The sequence below is a fragment of the Salarias fasciatus genome, chromosome 13 (assembly GCF_902148845.1).
Source record: "Salarias fasciatus chromosome 13, fSalaFa1.1, whole genome shotgun sequence".
In the NCBI taxonomy this organism is placed as follows: domain Eukaryota; kingdom Metazoa; phylum Chordata; class Actinopteri; order Blenniiformes; family Blenniidae; genus Salarias; species Salarias fasciatus.
The window spans coordinates 6,139,770-6,158,518 of record NC_043757.1 but is presented as its reverse complement, the minus strand read 5'-3'; the positions used below and the strand labels follow the sequence as shown (position 1 = coordinate 6,158,518).

The 18,749-nt window shown below is 44.7% G+C and overlaps 1 protein-coding gene across 2 annotated transcripts in view; it reads left to right on the top strand.

Annotated features, from left to right (window-relative positions):
- The window catches only part of slc8a1b (solute carrier family 8 member 1b), a 131,667-nt gene that overhangs the window by 697 nt on the left and 112,221 nt on the right, over positions 1-18,749 (top strand). For both annotated transcript variants that reach the window (XM_030105863.1, XM_030105861.1), the window contains exons 2-4: positions 11,896-12,808; positions 14,784-14,948; positions 16,582-17,372. In XM_030105863.1, coding sequence (XP_029961723.1) covers positions 11,933-12,808; positions 14,784-14,948; positions 16,582-17,372 — 1,832 coding nt within the window. In that variant the 5' untranslated portion in view covers positions 11,896-11,932. The remainder of the gene's footprint in view (positions 1-11,895; positions 12,809-14,783; positions 14,949-16,581; positions 17,373-18,749) is intronic.

Below are 18,749 nucleotides of genomic sequence, written 5' to 3'. Positions count from 1 at the left end.
CTTCATCCTCCTCCTCATCCTCAGCACGCTGCGCTTTTCCTCCTGTCATTTGGGGCTTTTTCTGTTTGAGATGGGAGGTGTCTGTCATGTTGAAGCACCAGAGGTTGCTTTATCCTGGTTTTCAGCGCTTCTTCTTCTTCTTCTTTCTTTCTTTTCTTTTCTCTTTTTGTGTTCACTCCCTCCCCTCTGCCTTGTTCAGGTCCAGCCGCCTGTCTCACTTATTTATAGGGGTGGGGGGTGATCATTTTGATGCAGAGCACGTCCGGAGAGCCACACTCACCTTTTTTTTTTCTTTCCTTTTTTTAATTGGCGTGCAGTGTGGAAGTTTGGAGACGTGCACGCTCTGCCCAGGTTATTAAATCCCCTCTCTGATTGCTGGAGGATGGATGCGCATTGAGAGCCACAGTCGCGCAGCTTCCCTCCATCCTTTGCGCCAAACTGCAGTTTGGCTCAGGCTGAGGGCAGCGAGTGCTTTTGCGCATCAGTGGAGATCGGGTTGGGGGGGGGAGAAAAAAAAGAAATAAATAATAAGGAAATCCGACTTGAAACCTCATGGTTGATTTTATTTTCAGTGGGGTTTTTAAACTAGATGCTGATGGCACTTCTTTATCTGCTGCGCTCTCATCGCATGTAAGACAAATGGAATAAATCAGTGGCAGAGCTTTGCACATCTGTCCTGTAAACCTGCCTCCAGTATTAGAGGAGGCAGCGACACGGCGGCTCTTCGTTCCCCCGGCGTGACACTACAGACGTGGAGCGCTCGGCACATCAGGCAGGTTCCATCAAGGCTTTCCAGGCAATTCTCTTCCAGCTGACTTCAGTCGGAGCTGTGTGAGCATGACACAGAGGAACTGTAGCTCCGCCACTGTAAGATACCATCAAATATTTATTTATGGCCATGTAAAAAAGAAGCGCAGTCAGGGTCTTCAGTGCTTTATTCATCTTCCACCAGGGATGGAGCTGCTTATTGTTGAAATACCTTCTTTTGTGATACATTAGTGAAAGTTCATTTGAGGAACCACAACACAGTAGGTTCACATTTTTTTTTTAATTATGAAAAAGGAGCGTTTGCCACCAGAGACCAGATTGAGGTTCAATCAGAGTGACATTGCACTGAGCCTGTTTTTGTTGTTGTTTGTTTAAACCTGGTTCAGGGAGGATGCAGCACACATGCACAGCCACACAACTTTCTGCAGGTTTTGAAGCTGCTGCAGTTTGACAGCTGCTGGGTCACCATACTGGAAATCAGTCCGGGAAAATGGCTGAGGGATGAAGGAGGGAGTTTTGGCAACAGTCCATTTAGAAATGTAGTTTTCCCATATTCTTCAGTGATTTTTGTTGTTGTTTGGATCTAATTGGAAGAAATGCAGTTCCTTTTTAGATCATATCCTTAGATTTTATAGTTCTAGTTCACATTATAATCCAAAATAGAGTCATCAACTGAAGTATTACTTGGATTTGAAAGGAATTCTGTCCTCTTGTCAGTCCGTATTGATTATTTGGCCTGGGTGTTATTACTTCTCATAAAATTTGATCAAATTAGACTAGATTTGGGTTATTTCAAACAGTTATTTCCACATTTGTTTATCATAAGCATCTAAAAGTTGACATTGTCCTTTCTCCATAGGGGCCCCTGTTTAGCGTGGTTGACAGTAAACATGGGTCTCGTTGCAGAAACGGGTCGGACAGCACATTTCCCAACAGCGGACAAAGCGAGAAATCAGCAGAAACGTAAGAAGGGCTGATTTTCCTTCAGATCAGCAAGACCAGTGAAGCCACACGTTATTTCTGTGTGGGTTTATTTGTCTTTCACCAAAACGGAGATTCAAATTTTGCGAAAATTCCCACGATAAGTTTAAGAACCTCAGCCGTAGTTTCCCACTGAAGTTATCTTTTATCATGAAAAGTGGTGATGCTGATGGCAGAGGGAAATCTTAAGCTAACACGTGGACGAACCGTCATGTTCCAGGTGGGATGTACTTTCGGAAATTGTGCTGATCAGCCTGGAGTTGATATTGTCGAGCAACATGTGGCGAACGGCTGCACAGAACTGCTGAATTTACAGCCGACATATAAAATATGTTGTCAATCTTCTAGCTCTGGCAGATTGACACGTTCCAGGCCGGTCGGATTTTATCGCACTCGTGCTAATCTCAGTAAAAGCATTGTAAAGAAATCAGACAGTGACTGGTAATAAATGTATTGCTGTTATCTCGTCCGTCTTCCAGCACACAGACACGCACACAAACACACACGACAAGCACCTTCAGCCAGGGTAAACTTACATAAACTATTAGCTAACTAACTGTTTTGTTTTGATCCCTAATAAACTTCTGCTAAATATCAGCTTTCTGAAGAGTCTGAACACTTGGTGTTTTCTCAGGTGAATCCCAACATGTTTACGTGCATGGATTTGTGCACAGTGTCGCTTCACTGAACGCAGAGCCAGTAAACGTCATATTCAGGTTAAATAAGCGGATTTATTCCACTTTTCTTCACAAAGCGCATCAAAATGAAGAAACACTTCTCAATAACCAAGAAGGCTCTGATTTATTATTGGCAAGTGTAAAAATACTGACAGGCTGTGGAAAAAAAAATCTGTTTATGCTCATATATACTCTATTATTACCACAAATACAGCTTTAAAACCTGAGGATAAGTGAAGATTTTAGAGCCATACATTGTTCTTCTGCACACACGTCAGCCTGGTTTGAACAGTGTGCGCTGCAGAACCAAAGGAAAGCCCGTCTGTCGACCCGGCCTTCGCTGTGAGAGCGTGTCGTCCTCCATCCACGTCCTTCATGGGTTTCGAGCTGTTCTTCTCCCGTCTGTGTGCTGAAGAGTCCTGAGCGAAAGGCTGAACCCCAAATTGCTCCCAGTGGAGGGCGAGCACTTTACGTGGTCGCTCTGTCATCAGTGGCGTGTGTGTGTGTGTGTGTGCGTGTGTGTGTGTGTGTGTGTGTGTGTGTGTGTGGGAATCACTAAATGTGACTGATCGCGTAAAGCACTTTGAGACCGCACTCTATAAGCCAAGCCCATTCACCACCACGTCCATTTAACTTAAGGAGACAGACGATATGCACATTCGCCCCAAGGACCGATTTGGACTCACCAGTTAACATTCGGCAGAGGAAGAACATGCAGGCTACAACCCCACCTTGATTCTCTCCACTTCTCACATAGTTTTTGGTGTTTCATACCTCGAGACTTGACATTTTTGGAGTATTGAGACATTTATTTGACAAATCACATCAAGCCTAAACCGTCTTCTTGCATGTGAACACAAACCAAACATTCTCAGTATGCAAATGACTTTTTCAGGACTATCTCTGTGGCTAAACTGATCGCAGGATGATGCCAATTTCCACATTAGCTTCCAAAAACATGCATTATTCCTGCTGTGCAGAGAAAAAGAAAGATGATTTAAATATTAATAATTGACTGCACTTCAGTGCAGCGTACAGAAATAGGAACCAAATCTGTTTCATTTCCTCATTCACATGCACTGTGACTTCAGTGAAGTACAGATTGTATTGTTTTGGGTTTTCAAAGTAGAAACGCGCTTTTCCACAAAAACAAATGTAATAACCACGTGCAGTACGTCGTCCTTTTGTGGCGACCCTCCGTTTCAGAGGACAGAAATACGTCATCCCCGCAGCAACTATCGCAGGCAGTTTCTTCCACTTGGCCAACCCACTGAAAAGATAATTCAATCTTAACTTATTCATGGTGTAGCGTCACTGAGGAGTGTCAGCCCACTCTGCTGCTTGGATAAAACCAACAACGCTCGAAAAGATGACGACAGAATTCTTGTTTTTTTGTAGTACTTGAATGCAGTGTTTTTAACTTCCTGAAGGAAATGGAGGTTTGGGTGAATACGCTGTTGAATAATATGAAGGAAGAGGTGCGGTAAAGCCAAAACAAAGCTAAAAGGTCTTAATGCGTGTTTGTCTTGGGACTTAAAATAATATATGAGATAAAGAGTCGCATGCTCACTCAAAAACATGCCTGAGATCTACAGAATACATCCGTCTGTTTATTTTCTATACTGCTTTATTCCAGTTGGATTGTGGGGTTCTGGAGCTGGTCCTGCTGAATACAGTCAAAGGGTCCTGGACAGGATACCAGGGCAAACAGGGAGAAGCTGAAGTCCTGTTGTTGCATTTTCCTTTCAGACGAGTTTTGCATTTCCTCTGCAGCATTTTGAAAACAGTCCAAATGATCTTGCTGGCATGTCGGCCCACTGGTGGTTTGCTTTTATAATGAAAACACACACATGCCTGCAGAGAACAATACACTGAAAACATGAAGTGGACATATGACATTTCAAATTCTTGACTTTTCACAGTGCTACCTGCAGCACATTTACATTACTTTTGTAGTTCATTCTGCCAAATCAGCAGTAACACTGGAGGACTGCAGAGTAATGCTGGCGCTCGCCCTTTTGAATTCAACAGCTTATCATCATCTGGATCAGTGAACTCGCTTCTTACATTGTGGAGGACAGCGAGAATGCTCGGATGTTTCCACTGCGTTGTCCTCTGCGTGCGTGCACGTTCGGCCTGCCATCCAAATGACAGAGCTTCGCATTTCTTGCATTCCCGTGTGTAGAAGCTGCGATCGTTATCAACACGTCGCCGTCTGCGTCCGTAACTTTTCCGGCGGCTTGTTCTCGCGTCGTCGGCCTGTTTTTGAGACAGAAGTTGGGGAGTTTGTTTTGGTTTTAGGTCTTATCATGTTGTTACTCTCATTCCTCTTTGAAAAACTCGAAAGAAGACACTTGAAACACTGTTTATGGTTACTATTTTTTCCTCCCACAGAAGTGAATGACTGCTTTTTGGTCCTTTTTCCATTTTGCACATCTGTTTGAATGCCAGTGTTTTCCTATCCAGATGCTCGACAGGCTGCACAGATAATGTCAGTGGACACGAAGGCAGGCGAGGGGAAGTCGTTTCTTCTTTTTCCCAGTGTAATAATATGACAAGACATCTTGGCTTGAGGACTGGCTGCTAGGCAGATCCAGGCTTAAAGAGCAGCACATCACACTAATGACGGTAAACACAGGCCATTAATCTTCAGTTTGCAGTAGGACAGTGTGCGTGTGCGTGTGCGTGTGCGTTGCTCTTTTATTCTTGTGCTTTTATTTCATTACGGGAGGTGAGGGGATGTTAGGGTAGCGATCTTTCCTATTGTCCTCCCTTTTGCTTTTCATCTGTCTCTCTGTCATTGCTTTTTCTCCTCTTTACTGTTTTCCACATCGCTTCCCCCTCCAATCTATTTCCTTTCATTACCCCCACATTTCTCTTTTCCATAGTCCGTTGTCTCGTTCACTCAGCGTTTTCAATATTTTATCATCACCTCTTGTCCAGCAGCGAGGAAAATGCATCTTGGATGGGATGTTTGTTGGAGCAGCAACTCGACACAGTTTCCTGTGTGTTCTGAGACGCACCGACTTTTCAGATGCTTCCTCTTGATCACTTTCTTTTCCCCGTGAAATGGCAAGGCGCCATGATGAAAGATGAACTCTGGTCTTGCACAGTATCTTGAGGGGTTTGTGAATATCTGTTGTCTACAGAGATGAACACAGATACTGTGATAATCGTCTGATTTGCCCAACTGGTTGAGCTGTCTATAATTGTTTCCGTGCAACCTTTGTTGCTGTTCTGCAGCCTCATAAAAGACTTGACACATGAAAGAGAAGTGCAGTTAATATGCTTCATTCACAGAAAGTGCAGGGAACTTTAAAAAATTAGGTTTCAGCTAATAGAAATGCAGCAAGAAATTCTGCATTGATCGTGGACTGGATCACATACTGTATGTCCAGTGGTGGTTTTAGATCGACCTGGTCCGTGTGCTGTTTATCATCGTCTGATCACCTTTGATCCAGCAGAGATCAATATTACACTGTCAAACTTTATGAAGTCCGTGTCGCTCGGTGTGACATTGCTAAAGTCAAACAGTCCGGAAGAGCCTCGAGTCTCTGGTCTGATTGGTTCCCCTCACTTCACCTTAAGGTGCTGCTTCCAGAAGCTCCTCGGGGCTGACAGTATTGGGGCAGAGAAAAAAAGAAAATAAAAGAGGTCCTCTGGCCTCCCTGAAGCTCGTGGTTTTATGTTTTGTGCTTTTGTTTTTTGCCTGGAGGGAGGAGAATGGAGGTCCGGCTTGTGTCTGCCTGTTGGCGTTCTCTCTGAAGCCGGGCTGACTCGTCTCATGTTGCGTTCCTTCTGAAATACAGCCAACTTTTTGAGGTCATAACACAAGGGAGAATCTTGCCGGGGTAGTCTGAAACTTGATATTTCAATTACAAATCCAAAATAGCCTCCTGCGCTCAGCCAATACGAGTGAGTAGTGTGAACAGCAGACACCTGGACACACACCCTTCACTGGAGTTTTACTCTTTGCAGCCTGGGGCATTAATATTATCTATCTGATGGCTGTAATGACCCTTATGCAGGCTTGGCCTCACTGCGGGATGCGGTTTACAAGCAGTCTGTGACTATTGTGTAACAGAACATGGGGAGTATCTTAAATCAGCTGAGATGTAGTCTTACAATAAAGAGTAAAGCAACCAAGAAGTGTGTAAGCAGCGCTTTATTGAGGTTTTCTGTCCGTGAGGATGAATTTTAAGCAAGTTGCTCTCCACAAGCGCAGAGGAAGAGAAACTGGAGCAGCGAAACAAAGCGCTTGAGAAGGAGCCATTAATAGAAGAACCTGCAGCATGTTGTGCTTATTGTAGAATTTGGACATTTGTTGTTTTTGCTGAGTCTGTCTTTACCAGCTGAGCTTGTTACTGTTTGAATTAGAGCACCCAAAGAAGAAAAAAAACAAACAGAAACCAGCAATAGTTCGTGTGAAAACACTTCAGCTTATTAAAGATAAGAACATGCTGTTGAATTTGGAGTTTATCTTTCTACATTACCTGCCTCGTAGATAAGCTGCATTGGTTGTTTGTTGAAATGAGACAGTAAATCAGATAAATTCTGTAGATCTGGCACGCCTTTGATTTGGCACAGGTCTCAGTCAGATGACCTTCCTGATGCCGGGACATAAAGCCTCGATCAGTGACAACAGGATTCGAACCGGTGAATGACCCGTGAGCGCCTCGCTTCCCGAACCCGCTGCTGAGAGATCCACTCGTCTCATGAAGAGCTGCAATTGTTCTTTAGGCATCTATTGAGAACTGATCCATTTTGGTTTTTTCCCCACATACTCTGGCCTGAACAAGAGAATACGCTATATGTGCATGTATTGTGACAGCTTGTATTTAATTTTAATTGAGAGAACAGATGGAAGCATCTCAAGGTAACAAAATGTCGACTTGGGCCCCAACGTTTTGAAGTCCAAACTGTTTTGGGACTGTTGACTCAGCAACGGTGCTCAGAGCCTGAAAACACAGCTGTACTGTACGTGGACGTCGTTTTCAGACTGCTGTGGAGTGAAAACTCAAAAATTCAGATTTTTTTTTTTTTTTTTTTTATGTCATATAAACGAGGCCTTGGAGGACCAGGGTCTGTGGTGGATGAGTGTAGGAGAGGGTTTCATCCAGTACAGCTGGGTTGTGTTGTAGTGGTTGGGGAAAAAAACAAAAAACAAACCCAACTTCTGATTTACATCAATACAACCCCGCAAACCAACCAGCTGTCTTCTGTCCCGCTTTATCCAATTCAGAATTAGGGACATTACAACCAGTTCCACCTGACGATGGGACGAGAGAACACCTCGGACGGCTCTCCGGTATATCGCACAACAACAGCAGAGAGACGATAGCATCCATTTACATTCACACCCATAATGGTTTTGCTGGGGATTTTATGACTAGTGGAGAGAATAGAAACTTGTTCCATTTACTCAGGATGATTTAAATCTCTGATGGCTGTTTGTTAATCTCCACTCATCTAATTACCTTCTGTCTCAAAGAAATCACATGTTGGTCTTCCAGAGTAATAAAAAGCCTCGTATTGACCTGTTCTCTGAAACCCATCTAAGGATGCGTTGATGAATCAGATACGACCGCGGCTGACTGGTTTCCTGTTCCAGGCCTGTGGACAGTTAATTGCTGCCTTAGATGGAGCAAGGATGCCTTGTAGCGTTTTTGACCATCTGTGGATTCATCTCTAAATGTCACGTTGGATGTTTATCATTATGATCATCTAACTTTTAACATGATTTTCACTTCCTGTAAAAGTATTTGTAGAGTTCTTGCGGAGTTTCTTCAACAATCTAAAAACGAATTAATTCCCTACTGTACTGAAAAAAACATCAGTGTTACAAATATTGCTGGATCTGAACAAAATGAAACACACAAGTCAAAGTACTGTTACATTGTAAACTGATTCAAGTATTCAAGCGATTAAAGTAACAAAACCCTTCTTTTCACACATTTCTGCATTTGTTTCTTTAATTTATGTTCTCTGATCTTATTCACAATCATTTCATTAGATTTTATGGATTACACTGGCCTTGCAAAGCTGTAGAAAACACTCTACTGTATTGGGGAAAAAGTGGCTTGGGGCATGGTGTTTTAGTCATCAACCTATTGTAAAACTGACATTTTTAAGAGAAAACAATCAAACCCCAGAGTTGAGTGAATTATTGATCGCTTGGAAATGCTGCATAAAGCCTCGTGTGGCCACACAGGAAGGCCTGAGAAGCCGAGGATCTGCTGGCGGCCATCAGCAGGGGGAAGAAGTGAGCCGAGAGAATTGAAGTTGAATTAAATAGACATGCAATTTTGGTGAGTTGATTTTACTAACATCCTGAGCAGAAATAAAATAAAACAACGTCTCACACCACAGCTGAGCCCACTCAGTATAGATCAGCTCAGCAGTCACATCCGGTTTGTTTTACCCAAATATTCAAACTCACCACTGGTGGAGTGATTTTGTAAATTTTGCAAACATATTAACTGATTTATGCAGAAACTCCAGCAGACACATGCTGTATTTGCCTTCACGTATCGTTACAACCAGAGTTTGGTATGTTCCTTTAAAAGCAGATTGAAGGTATTGGAGGAAGTTGTCCTTCTGTTCAGAGTACGTTTATGTGTTGTACGTCTGTCACCTTTGTTCCGCTGCACTGCTGCGTCGCTTGATCAGGACTCGTTAATGATTAGCCAACAGAAACCTCAATGGTAAAGTATCAATAAAACTCCAGCCATGCTGCATGCCAATATCCCCAATGCACACATGAAGCGTCCCTGCAGATTGCATGTTATTTATCATCTGTAAATAGTGTCGGCGCCCTCCTAGTTCTGAGCTTGACTCCATGTTATTTAATAGAAAAGTCTTTCATGGTGTTTGACCATTTAACAGCTTAATTAAACCACAGTGGAAAAGTTTAAATTCACTTATCGATGGCTGGTAATTTGTGTTGTAAGGGTGTGAATAGTTAATTAGTGGGGAATGGCTGTTGGCACGCACACACCTGGAAGAGCATGGTTTGAGGGGAGTTCTGAGTTGACCTTTTGTTTAGTCTAAGTTCTCATTATTTATCTCTCAATCAAAGGATTACTGCGTGTCATCCCTTTGATTTTGTGTTTTCAGCCTGTTACTTCATGAAGGTAACATAGCATCTGTACCACTGCCCTGTGCAAACTGTTGACTGGAGACACTTTGACTGAAAACAAAACTTTGCTTGTATGGTTCGTTCTATATACTTTCCTTTGATTGACGGATGAACAGTTCAGCCTTTTTTGAATGATTCATCTTTGTTGATTGGAATGTAAAATGCTGTCGCATGCTTTTGAGTCTAATTGGTGTGAGCAGGTGTGATCGACTGTGTGTCTGTGCGTGTGTGTGTGTGTGTGTGTGTGTGTTCACCCTGTCATGGGCTGCCAGACATGTCCAGGGAGTTCACACATCCAGCCGTCTTTCATGCCAGAGCAGTTAAATGTTCCCCATTCGTTATGTTTGCGCGTCCCCTCAAAACGCCGAAGCTTTGGAGGCTATTTTAAATCCTCGCCGCTGACTTTTAGGTATTGCATCTCGGCCAGCTCCCAGTTATGTTAATCCCCTGAGAGCTGCAAGGCAGCTGCTGGTTCTCAGGCGTGGATCTTCTGGCGAGCGCACTAAATAACCAAGCAGCTCGTCGCTCGTTTGCTTCACTGGGTATATTTTAATGCCGTCCTCGCTAATCGGGGAATGTTAATGATGCCTCTGCATTTGCTCCGTTTCTGTTACGTCCTGTCAGCGGAGGTGCAGACACGTGTATGCTAAGAATTTCTGCCCCATAAAATGTAAGGAGTGTGTGCATCGAGCATTTTCTGACCCAACAACGTGCAATTAGCTCATTGAGTGTGGTAGCTGTGCTGAATGCGCCGCGTGTTGGACCACAGGGACACTTTCACTACGCTGAAAGTGATTCTAACTAAATGATGCTTTTCCTCTTTGAAATTTTTCCTTGGTTTGTTTGTGTCAAAGCAGTTACAATGAAATCAAATCACTGATTTGAATTCTCTGCGCTGGGATTTCAGCTCTCTGATCATCTGCTCAAAGGGATGAAAAAAAACCCAGAGAATCCTCGCTGCACCTAAAACGCTGTTGAGGCTCACTTGTCAGTGATTGCATTTAGCTGTGACCCATTTTCGTTCTGAGAGAGAATGAGACAAGTGTGTGACAGCCAGCCACTGTTTCCAGTGAGGCCAACAGCTTTGCACTGCAGAGGAAGTCCGGTATTTTACATATCCACTGTATCGTACAATGAATGAAGCGCGGACACCAGGTTTTCTTGTTTTGACTTCTTCCATCCTTAGATTATGGATGTATAACGTACAGATGTGCGGGGAAACCTCTCCCTCACCAGCTGGATGTTGTTTACCGAGCTGCATCTGCTTCATGGCTGGAGCTTCATTCAGCGCTGCTGCCTGGATCGTTGAGGGGTCACTGCACCTGCTTCAGCTTTGCTTCTTAATAACTGGAAACAGTATTTTCTTTCTCTTGAGATTGCGTGACACTGTGTTATTGTGTGTATGTGCAATATATATATTTATCTCTATGGTTTTCTTTGGGTCCCCGTGCTGCCTCTTGACCAGGTCGTCATAACAAATGAGAAATGTTTCTCAATTGATCTGCTGCCTAAAATAATGGTGAAATAAACAAGCTGAATCCATTTTGGAAAAAAATAGATCTTAAATGAAACTAATAATGGTGCCCACTTCTTAAGACGTAATTATTTAAATGGTGAATCCATCCATCCATCCATCCATCCGTCTTCACCACGTATCTCCAAAAGGCTCCATGCTGTTGAAATGAGTTCTTATTGATTACTGTCATCGGAAACGTTACTGCTCTTGCTTAACGTTGTCGAGCTGCTTGTTATTGCCAGTGGAATGTGGCAGTCAGATTTGAGAAGTGGTCGGTTTGAAACCCACAGTGCTCAACAGCTGATGCGTACCTTTGGTGTGATTACTTAAATTTTATGTCCAAAACAGCTCCACAAATGTTTCACTGGGACGCATGATTTCATTTTTGTGTAGTTGGAATTTGAAGTGCTTCTTATTTGTCTACTTTTTTAAGAAGATGGGGCGCTAGCTCGGTCTGTAGCACTGACATTAGCGTCAGCCTGACTTTTTCAGACTGATGCAGACTTGACCTTTCACGGCTTCAGTGTTTACTTGAAGCAACATAAATACATAAGCGAACGCCGTTACCCAGACAGCCTCTTATGAAAGGTTGTTATGAGGGGAGATGAGTTAGTAGCATCCAGTGCTTGCAGCAGAAGTACAATCTGTTAATATAATGTCAGTGTAGTCATAACAGATCATTAACGCTATTAAAGTATACTACAATATTTGAATACATAGGTTATCAGAACTGCAGCGGATGAAAATTCAGTTCAGAAACCTTTCTGCCAAAGTTCTAATATTCAGATTTTCTTTCTCTCCTCCTCTCTCTGAAGGTTGAACTCCATCGGTAATCATCACCTCACCGTCACCATGGGCTGCTGGGATCACTCCTCTCTCTGGTCGCCTGCTTTGAGGATAGCAGTCGTTACGACGATCCTCCTCCTCGAGCTCCACCCCTCGCTGGCCGGCGCCCCTCCCGAGCCCAACCTCGGCGGCTCCGTTTCAGCCGTGTCCACCAACAAAACCGATTGCAGCAAAGCCGAGCAGTGTTCGAAGGGGGTGATCCTGCCTGTGTGGGAGCCCGTCAACCCCTCGTTTGGCGACAAGGTGGCGAGGGCGACGGTCTACTTCGTGGCTCTGGTCTACATGTTTCTGGGCGTGTCCATCATCGCGGACCGCTTCATGGCGTCGATAGAGGTCATCACGTCGCAGGAAAAGGAGATCACCATTAAAAAACCCAACGGGGAAACCACCACAACCACCGTCCGGATCTGGAACGAGACCGTCTCCAACCTCACGCTCATGGCTCTGGGCTCCTCCGCCCCTGAAATCCTCCTGTCGGTCATCGAGGTTATCGGTCACGGGTTTGATGCCGGCACTCTGGGCCCCTCCACGATCGTGGGTTCGGCAGCTTTCAACATGTTCGTCATCATCGGTATCTGTGTGTACGTGGTCCCCGACGGCGAGACGAGGAAGGTCAAGCACCTGCGCGTCTTCTTCGTCACGGCCACCTGGAGCATCTTCGCCTACATCTGGCTCTACCTGATCCTGTCGGTCATCTCGCCCGGGGTGGTGCAGGTGTGGGAGGGGCTGCTCACCTTCCTGTTCTTCCCCATCTGCGTGGTGTTCGCCTGGGTGGCCGACCGCCGCCTGCTGTTCTACAAGTATGTGTACAAGCGCTACCGTACCGGGAAGCAGCGCGGCATGATCATCGAGACCGAGGGAGACCGTCCGCTCCCCTCCAAGGTCAGCTCAAATCCATTTACCCTAAAACTATAACTGCGAAAACTGCTTCATTCCACAGGTTTATGTTTAAGTTGAAGCCCTGTTTACCTGACAGAGCTTCAAGTGAAAAGTGAACAGTGAACTTTTCAAAAGTTGCATTTGTGTGAACTCCACCTAAATCTGGATGGATAAAACTATTACATTCATTTGTTTTTAATAACACACAGTTTTAAAGCTCCAAATAGTTTATGTAGATATTTTTTGTTCACGAAATGCACCTTTAACCTGTCACCGGCACTTTGCTGCAGAAGCATTTCTTTGAGCTAAGAGCGCCAATACTTTGTGAGAGTTTCACCTGCTGAACGTCCTTCATCTGTGTTACTATGAAGAATTTCTCCATCTTCCAGGGAGCTCATTTTGCTGTGTTATCGCTGTACGAACAGCCAGTAGAAATTAATTAAGCGGTCCTCATCCACGCGTGCTGGACAAAGGCTGAGCTTTATCATGTAGGCGGAAGTGAGATTATGAGTATTGTGTACCGGAAATAATTAAATATATGACTGAATGGAGACCTGCCAAGGTAAACTAACGTTATGAAGCGTGTTGCTGTGAGCCCACCTCACTTTTCTTTTAATAATCTTGTCACAATTTAATTTCCTGTTTTGCCTGCTATCTGATCCGTTGTGTGATCAAGCAATGCTTTGCACTCGTCTAATTACATCTTGGGCGTAGTTCAGAGTACATTTATCCTCCCTCCGTGTCTCGTTCCTCAAACTTAAAATCGGCTCATTTCATCATTGCGAGTTTGTTTGTTTGATGAGATCTTTGAGAATCGGGACGCCATTAGTACATGATGGCCCCTTTGATTTTACCTTCTGGCATGAAGAAATTAATGAATCAAGTCAAACCGTTTTCCTGAGGGATGGCCTCGGTAATTTCCACACTTTAAATTCACATCTTGCTTAATGAGCTTTAAAGTATTTTGATCAATACTGCCACTCTCTAGGAAGACTGTAATGCCAGTAAGCATCAACTCCAAACTATAACAAGACATTTAAATACAGGTAATTGACATATTTCTTGCATGTCCGAGTTAACGTCTGGTTCGGCGGTTGTCACCGTTACATAAACCGACAGAGACTAATACAGCTGCTTGAAAGCCTCTGGGTTTCAATTAAACAAAATAAAGTGCAGATCACAAGCAGAACTTTGCTAAGCAATAAGCTGTAAACACAGACTGGCCTGCTGCCCGGCTCTGCTGGAAAGATGTCCCCGCTAAATGAAAGTTGGACGGACAGCATCAGATAAATGAGGCGGGATCTGCAGGTGGCGGGACGCGGCCGACATGGGAACCTGGCTCCAGGAGGCGTTGCATTTATTCATCCACTAAACTTCACTCTCATTGCTCTGCTCTGTTCACACGGCTCCATAGACAACTGAACGTCTCACACACACTCTCCCGTCATTTCTCAGGTTTTCGTTCTGCATCTTGCTTAAATGATGCCCTTAATATCTGCGTGAAGACGGTTAGGAAAACCATTGAGGAAATTCTATCATGAATGTTATTTGAGGTGGCAAAGCCTTAAATTACCCCCCAAAATGTTGACAGTTTGTCGAGTAGTCTAATCTGTATTAAGTTCTTCAAAATTGTATCTGTTTTTTTCTTTTCCTTCAACATTTTAATCTGAAGTATCAGGACAAAACCACTACATCAAAATAGCAACTAAAATTGAAATGATCCTTTAAATAAAATAGATTATTTTACAGGAAATGTACAATTCTTTCACTAACAAGCCGTTTACACGACAGCTTTCGTTGCCTTTTTGATGTCTGGGTTTAGAAAACTGTTCAAGCACCTGAAAACAAGAAAACATTCGTCTTTGACTGCGTTCTTGTTACGTGTTCTCGCTCAGACAACCATCGCGCCACGATCAAAGAAGGAGTTTAAACCTCTGATTGATGATTCTAATTAAGGTTCCTCACTTTCCACTTGAAGGTGGACATCGAGATGGATGGGAAGATGCTGAACTCGCATGGCGTTGACTTCCTCGACGGTCCGCTGGGCTTGGACATCGATGAGAAGGATCTGGACGAGGAGGAGACCCGGAGGGACATGGCCAAGATCCTGAAGGAGCTTAAGCAGAAACACCCTGACAAGGAGGTGGGTAGCACTGCCACACTGATGTATCGGTGCCGCTGCCACAGTTACTCCGTGGTTTTTCTCTCCAATTGAATAAAGATGACAGAGTAAAAAACGAACAGCTGACACACCTTGGATGTGATTGCATTATCACAGCGACTGTAGTGATGAATGGCCTCATTAAAGCTTCTGCTTAATTTGATGAAGGTAAATATAATGAAGGGAAGTTATTAAGGGATTCCTGCAACATGAGCACAAATAGTAAGAGCTTTTCACAGCGCCCGTTTGTATGCAGGAACTAAGTCCAGCATTCACCAAACTGCTCCCAGTGGATGGATCCAGCGCCTGCACTGGCGTGTGAATGTGTGTGAACGAGTGAATGTGATTAACAGTGTAAAGTGCTTTGGGGACAACTCACATGATAGTAGTGAAATCCATTCAACATTTTTACATAAAACCAAACAATTACGACTGAAAATGACTACAATCTCAACATTTTATTGAAAACTTCTGGTCCAAAATACAATGAAATGTTCCAAATCTTCTACTATAGCTGTTACATCAGGCATGTTTTTGACCAACTCACCTGGACAGCATGACTTTGAGGCTAGTTTGATAGTGAAAAGGTCGATATCTCAGCCTGAATCTCCTTCTTGTGTTGTGACTGGATTAGAACCTGTTGTGGTCTGGTTTTGGCTTATAGGCCTTATGTTGAACACCCCTGCTCTATACAGTTTTATCCACTTCAGGGACGCTGGAGTCAATCCCAGCTAACAATGCATGAAGGCAGGGTTCACCCTGGACATGTCGCCCGGCCATCACAGGAATATCAAGGCACCATCAATAATACTGATAACTGGACTTCTGCTTTCGTTGGTTTTAGTGAATTCTTGCTTTCACACCTTTTCTTTTTTTATCTGCGTCAGACCACATTGGCGAGCACAATAATATAAATTAGTATCCTGTTTATGCGAAGCTCATCCTTGACCCCAGACAAGGAATGTAAATAACGGCTATATAATGAATCTGGCCTCATTAAAACTGCATACAGATGGCATCTTTTCTCTGTGAATGTCCCAGTATTTACAAACAAAAGCTAATAATGCTGATTTGTGTGTGTGTGTGTGTGTGTTTGTGTGTGTGTGTGTTCAGACACGGTCAGTTACTTATGTATTTGAGCTTTGTATCAAGCCACATTTCTCTAACATTCCTGTAGGAAATGTGACTTTTGTGTAGAACCGAATGCTGGAAGGTCAAAATAAATATTTATTTAAGTTGCTCATTTTACCTGAGGACATTTTCTTTGTTTGTTTTAAGGCCATGTGCTTTGACAATATTTACAAAAAGTATTTTCCTGCATTGGACAGCACTACTACAGTTGTCTGGGTTTTCATTTTCCGTGAGATTAGTGTGAAGCAACGTTGTGAATGGATTTTACTTCTGTAGTGCCGCACCACTGCTTGAGCAATCCCAGGTTATATAGTAACATTCACCCATTCACCCACCAGTGGAGGAGGCTGTCATTCACAGCACTCAGTCCAGTTTGGGGTTCAGTGTCATTTTCAAGGACAGGGAATCAAACCTGCAACCGACTGATTGCGGAACAACCACTCTATCAACCGAGCCTCATTGTAAAACCATTTCCTCTGACCAGGTGGAACAGCTGATCGAGCTCGCCAACTACCAAGTCCTGAGCCAGCAGCAGAAGAGCCGCGCCTTCTACCGCTGCCAGGCCACCCGGCTGATGACGGGCGCCGGAAACATCCTGAAGAAGCACGCCGCCGACCAGGCCCGGAAGGCCGTCAGCATGCACGAGGTTCGCTCCGACGCCTGCGACAACGACCCCATCTCCAAAATCTTTTTCGAGCCCGGTTCCTACCAGTGTCTGGAGAACTGCGGCACGGTGGCGGTGAACGTGGTGCGGCGCGGCGGCGACACGGGGAAGACCATTTCTGTGGAGTACCGGACGGAAGACGGCACCGCCAACGCCGGCTCGGACTATGAGTTCACGGAGGGCGTGGTGGTGTTCAAACCCGGCGAGACGGTGAAGGAAATCCGCGTGGGCATCATCGACGACGACATCTTCGAAGAGGACGAGAACTTCCTGATTCACCTCTCCAGCGTCAAGGTGTTGACCTCAGAGGGGGAGGAGCCCGAGGAGGGCGAGTCGGCCAATCACGTGGACTCGGTGGCCTGCCTGGGCCTGCCCTCCACCGCCACCGTCACCATCTTTGACGACGACCACGCCGGTATCTTTACCTTCGAAGAGCCCGTCTGCCACGTCAGCGAGAGCGTGGGCACCATGGAGGTCAAGGTGCTGAGAACCTCGGGGGCTCGCGGCGTGGTCATGCTGCCCTACAAGACAATGGAGGGAACGGCGCGCGGCGGCGGCGAGGACTTCGAAGACACTCACGGCGTCCTGGAGTTTCAGAACGACGAGATCTTGTGAGTAACTCTGCTCATTGTGCTTTCAGATTGGATCAGACTGTGATTTGAGCTGCTCTGTCATTGTTTTTCAAGTTTTTCTTGATCAGTTTTCGCGCTCCGTTAATGTGATGCTGCAAATGTTACTGCTGATGATGTGAGAAAGTGAGGGTGTTGGTGTGATGTGGTGGTCACGATGAGTGACGAGGTGGACTGCTCACCGGGTTATGGACCAACGCAACAAACCCCGCCCCCAACCCCCTTACGCTTTTTTCTTAATCTTCCCTCTTTCGTTCTCCTCTTTAATCTTCATCTATCTGCTCTTTGCTTTTGCCTTTTGACAATTGTTTGCTTGTTTTTGTCCTCTGTTGGTTTTATTGACCTGTGTTACCGTACGCTCGGCACGCTGAGGTTTAGCGTTTCGGGGTCGGGAGCGGAGCGGCTGAGGAAGCGTGGTGTTTGGTCGGATCTGCCGACTCGGCTTGAATGTGAAGACGATGAAAGATCACAACATTGTAAACTAAACGACTTGAAACATTGAGACCCGCAATGGAAAACGAGGAGGAGCTGGTTGCTGGTAACATTACAAAACCCAAACAGCGGGGGATCAGGGAAATGTTAAGGAAGGACATCCATCTCCTTCATTTAATTTGGACACACAGAACCTTTTAAAAAACTCCAGTTGGCCTTTTGGGTGGCTTTACGCTGTGTGAGAACATCCCAGAGCAACCACTCTCGCAGACAGCTCCAGGCTTTTATGTCGTCTTTCCTGGGTGAAAAGGGCCTGAAACTCCATTTGAAGGATCCCTGCTGGGAAAAGATGCAGCCTGGGTACAAAGCTCATCTGAGCCAAATGCTTATTATCAGACGGTGACTCATGTCGAGGTTTGTGATTACTATTTGACCACAGTTCAGATGGCATTTTACCACGCTGGTGATTTTCCTCACAGCCAGGGGCTGTAATATCTCTCTTGACCCACTCCTACTCGGGGAAATTAGGCTCCGACTACAAGCCAAATGTTTCTGCAGTGCTCATCACTGCGGTATGCAATAAAACATACATTCAGAGCTCTGTATTATTTATATCTCGCATTGTGAGCATTATGTGAACACGTCGCTGCGAGGAACTGGGCCGTGTTTCCTTCCCACGTTTCCAGCCCCGTACACTACATGTTGACTGTTGAGACGACGTTGTGGAGTTAATGGGCTGTTGTGATGTGTTCCTGCCCGTTGAGTTTATAACGGTTATTGTTTTTGGTTTTTTTTTTTTTTTAAATACAAAGCGGGACGGTCGTGCTTCTCCTCTCAGACGTTCAGCTCAGCGACGTTTCTGTTTGGTTTCATCGTGATTTATTGATGTGTTGCGTCTGACTTGAGACTTCGGCTGATTATTATTTT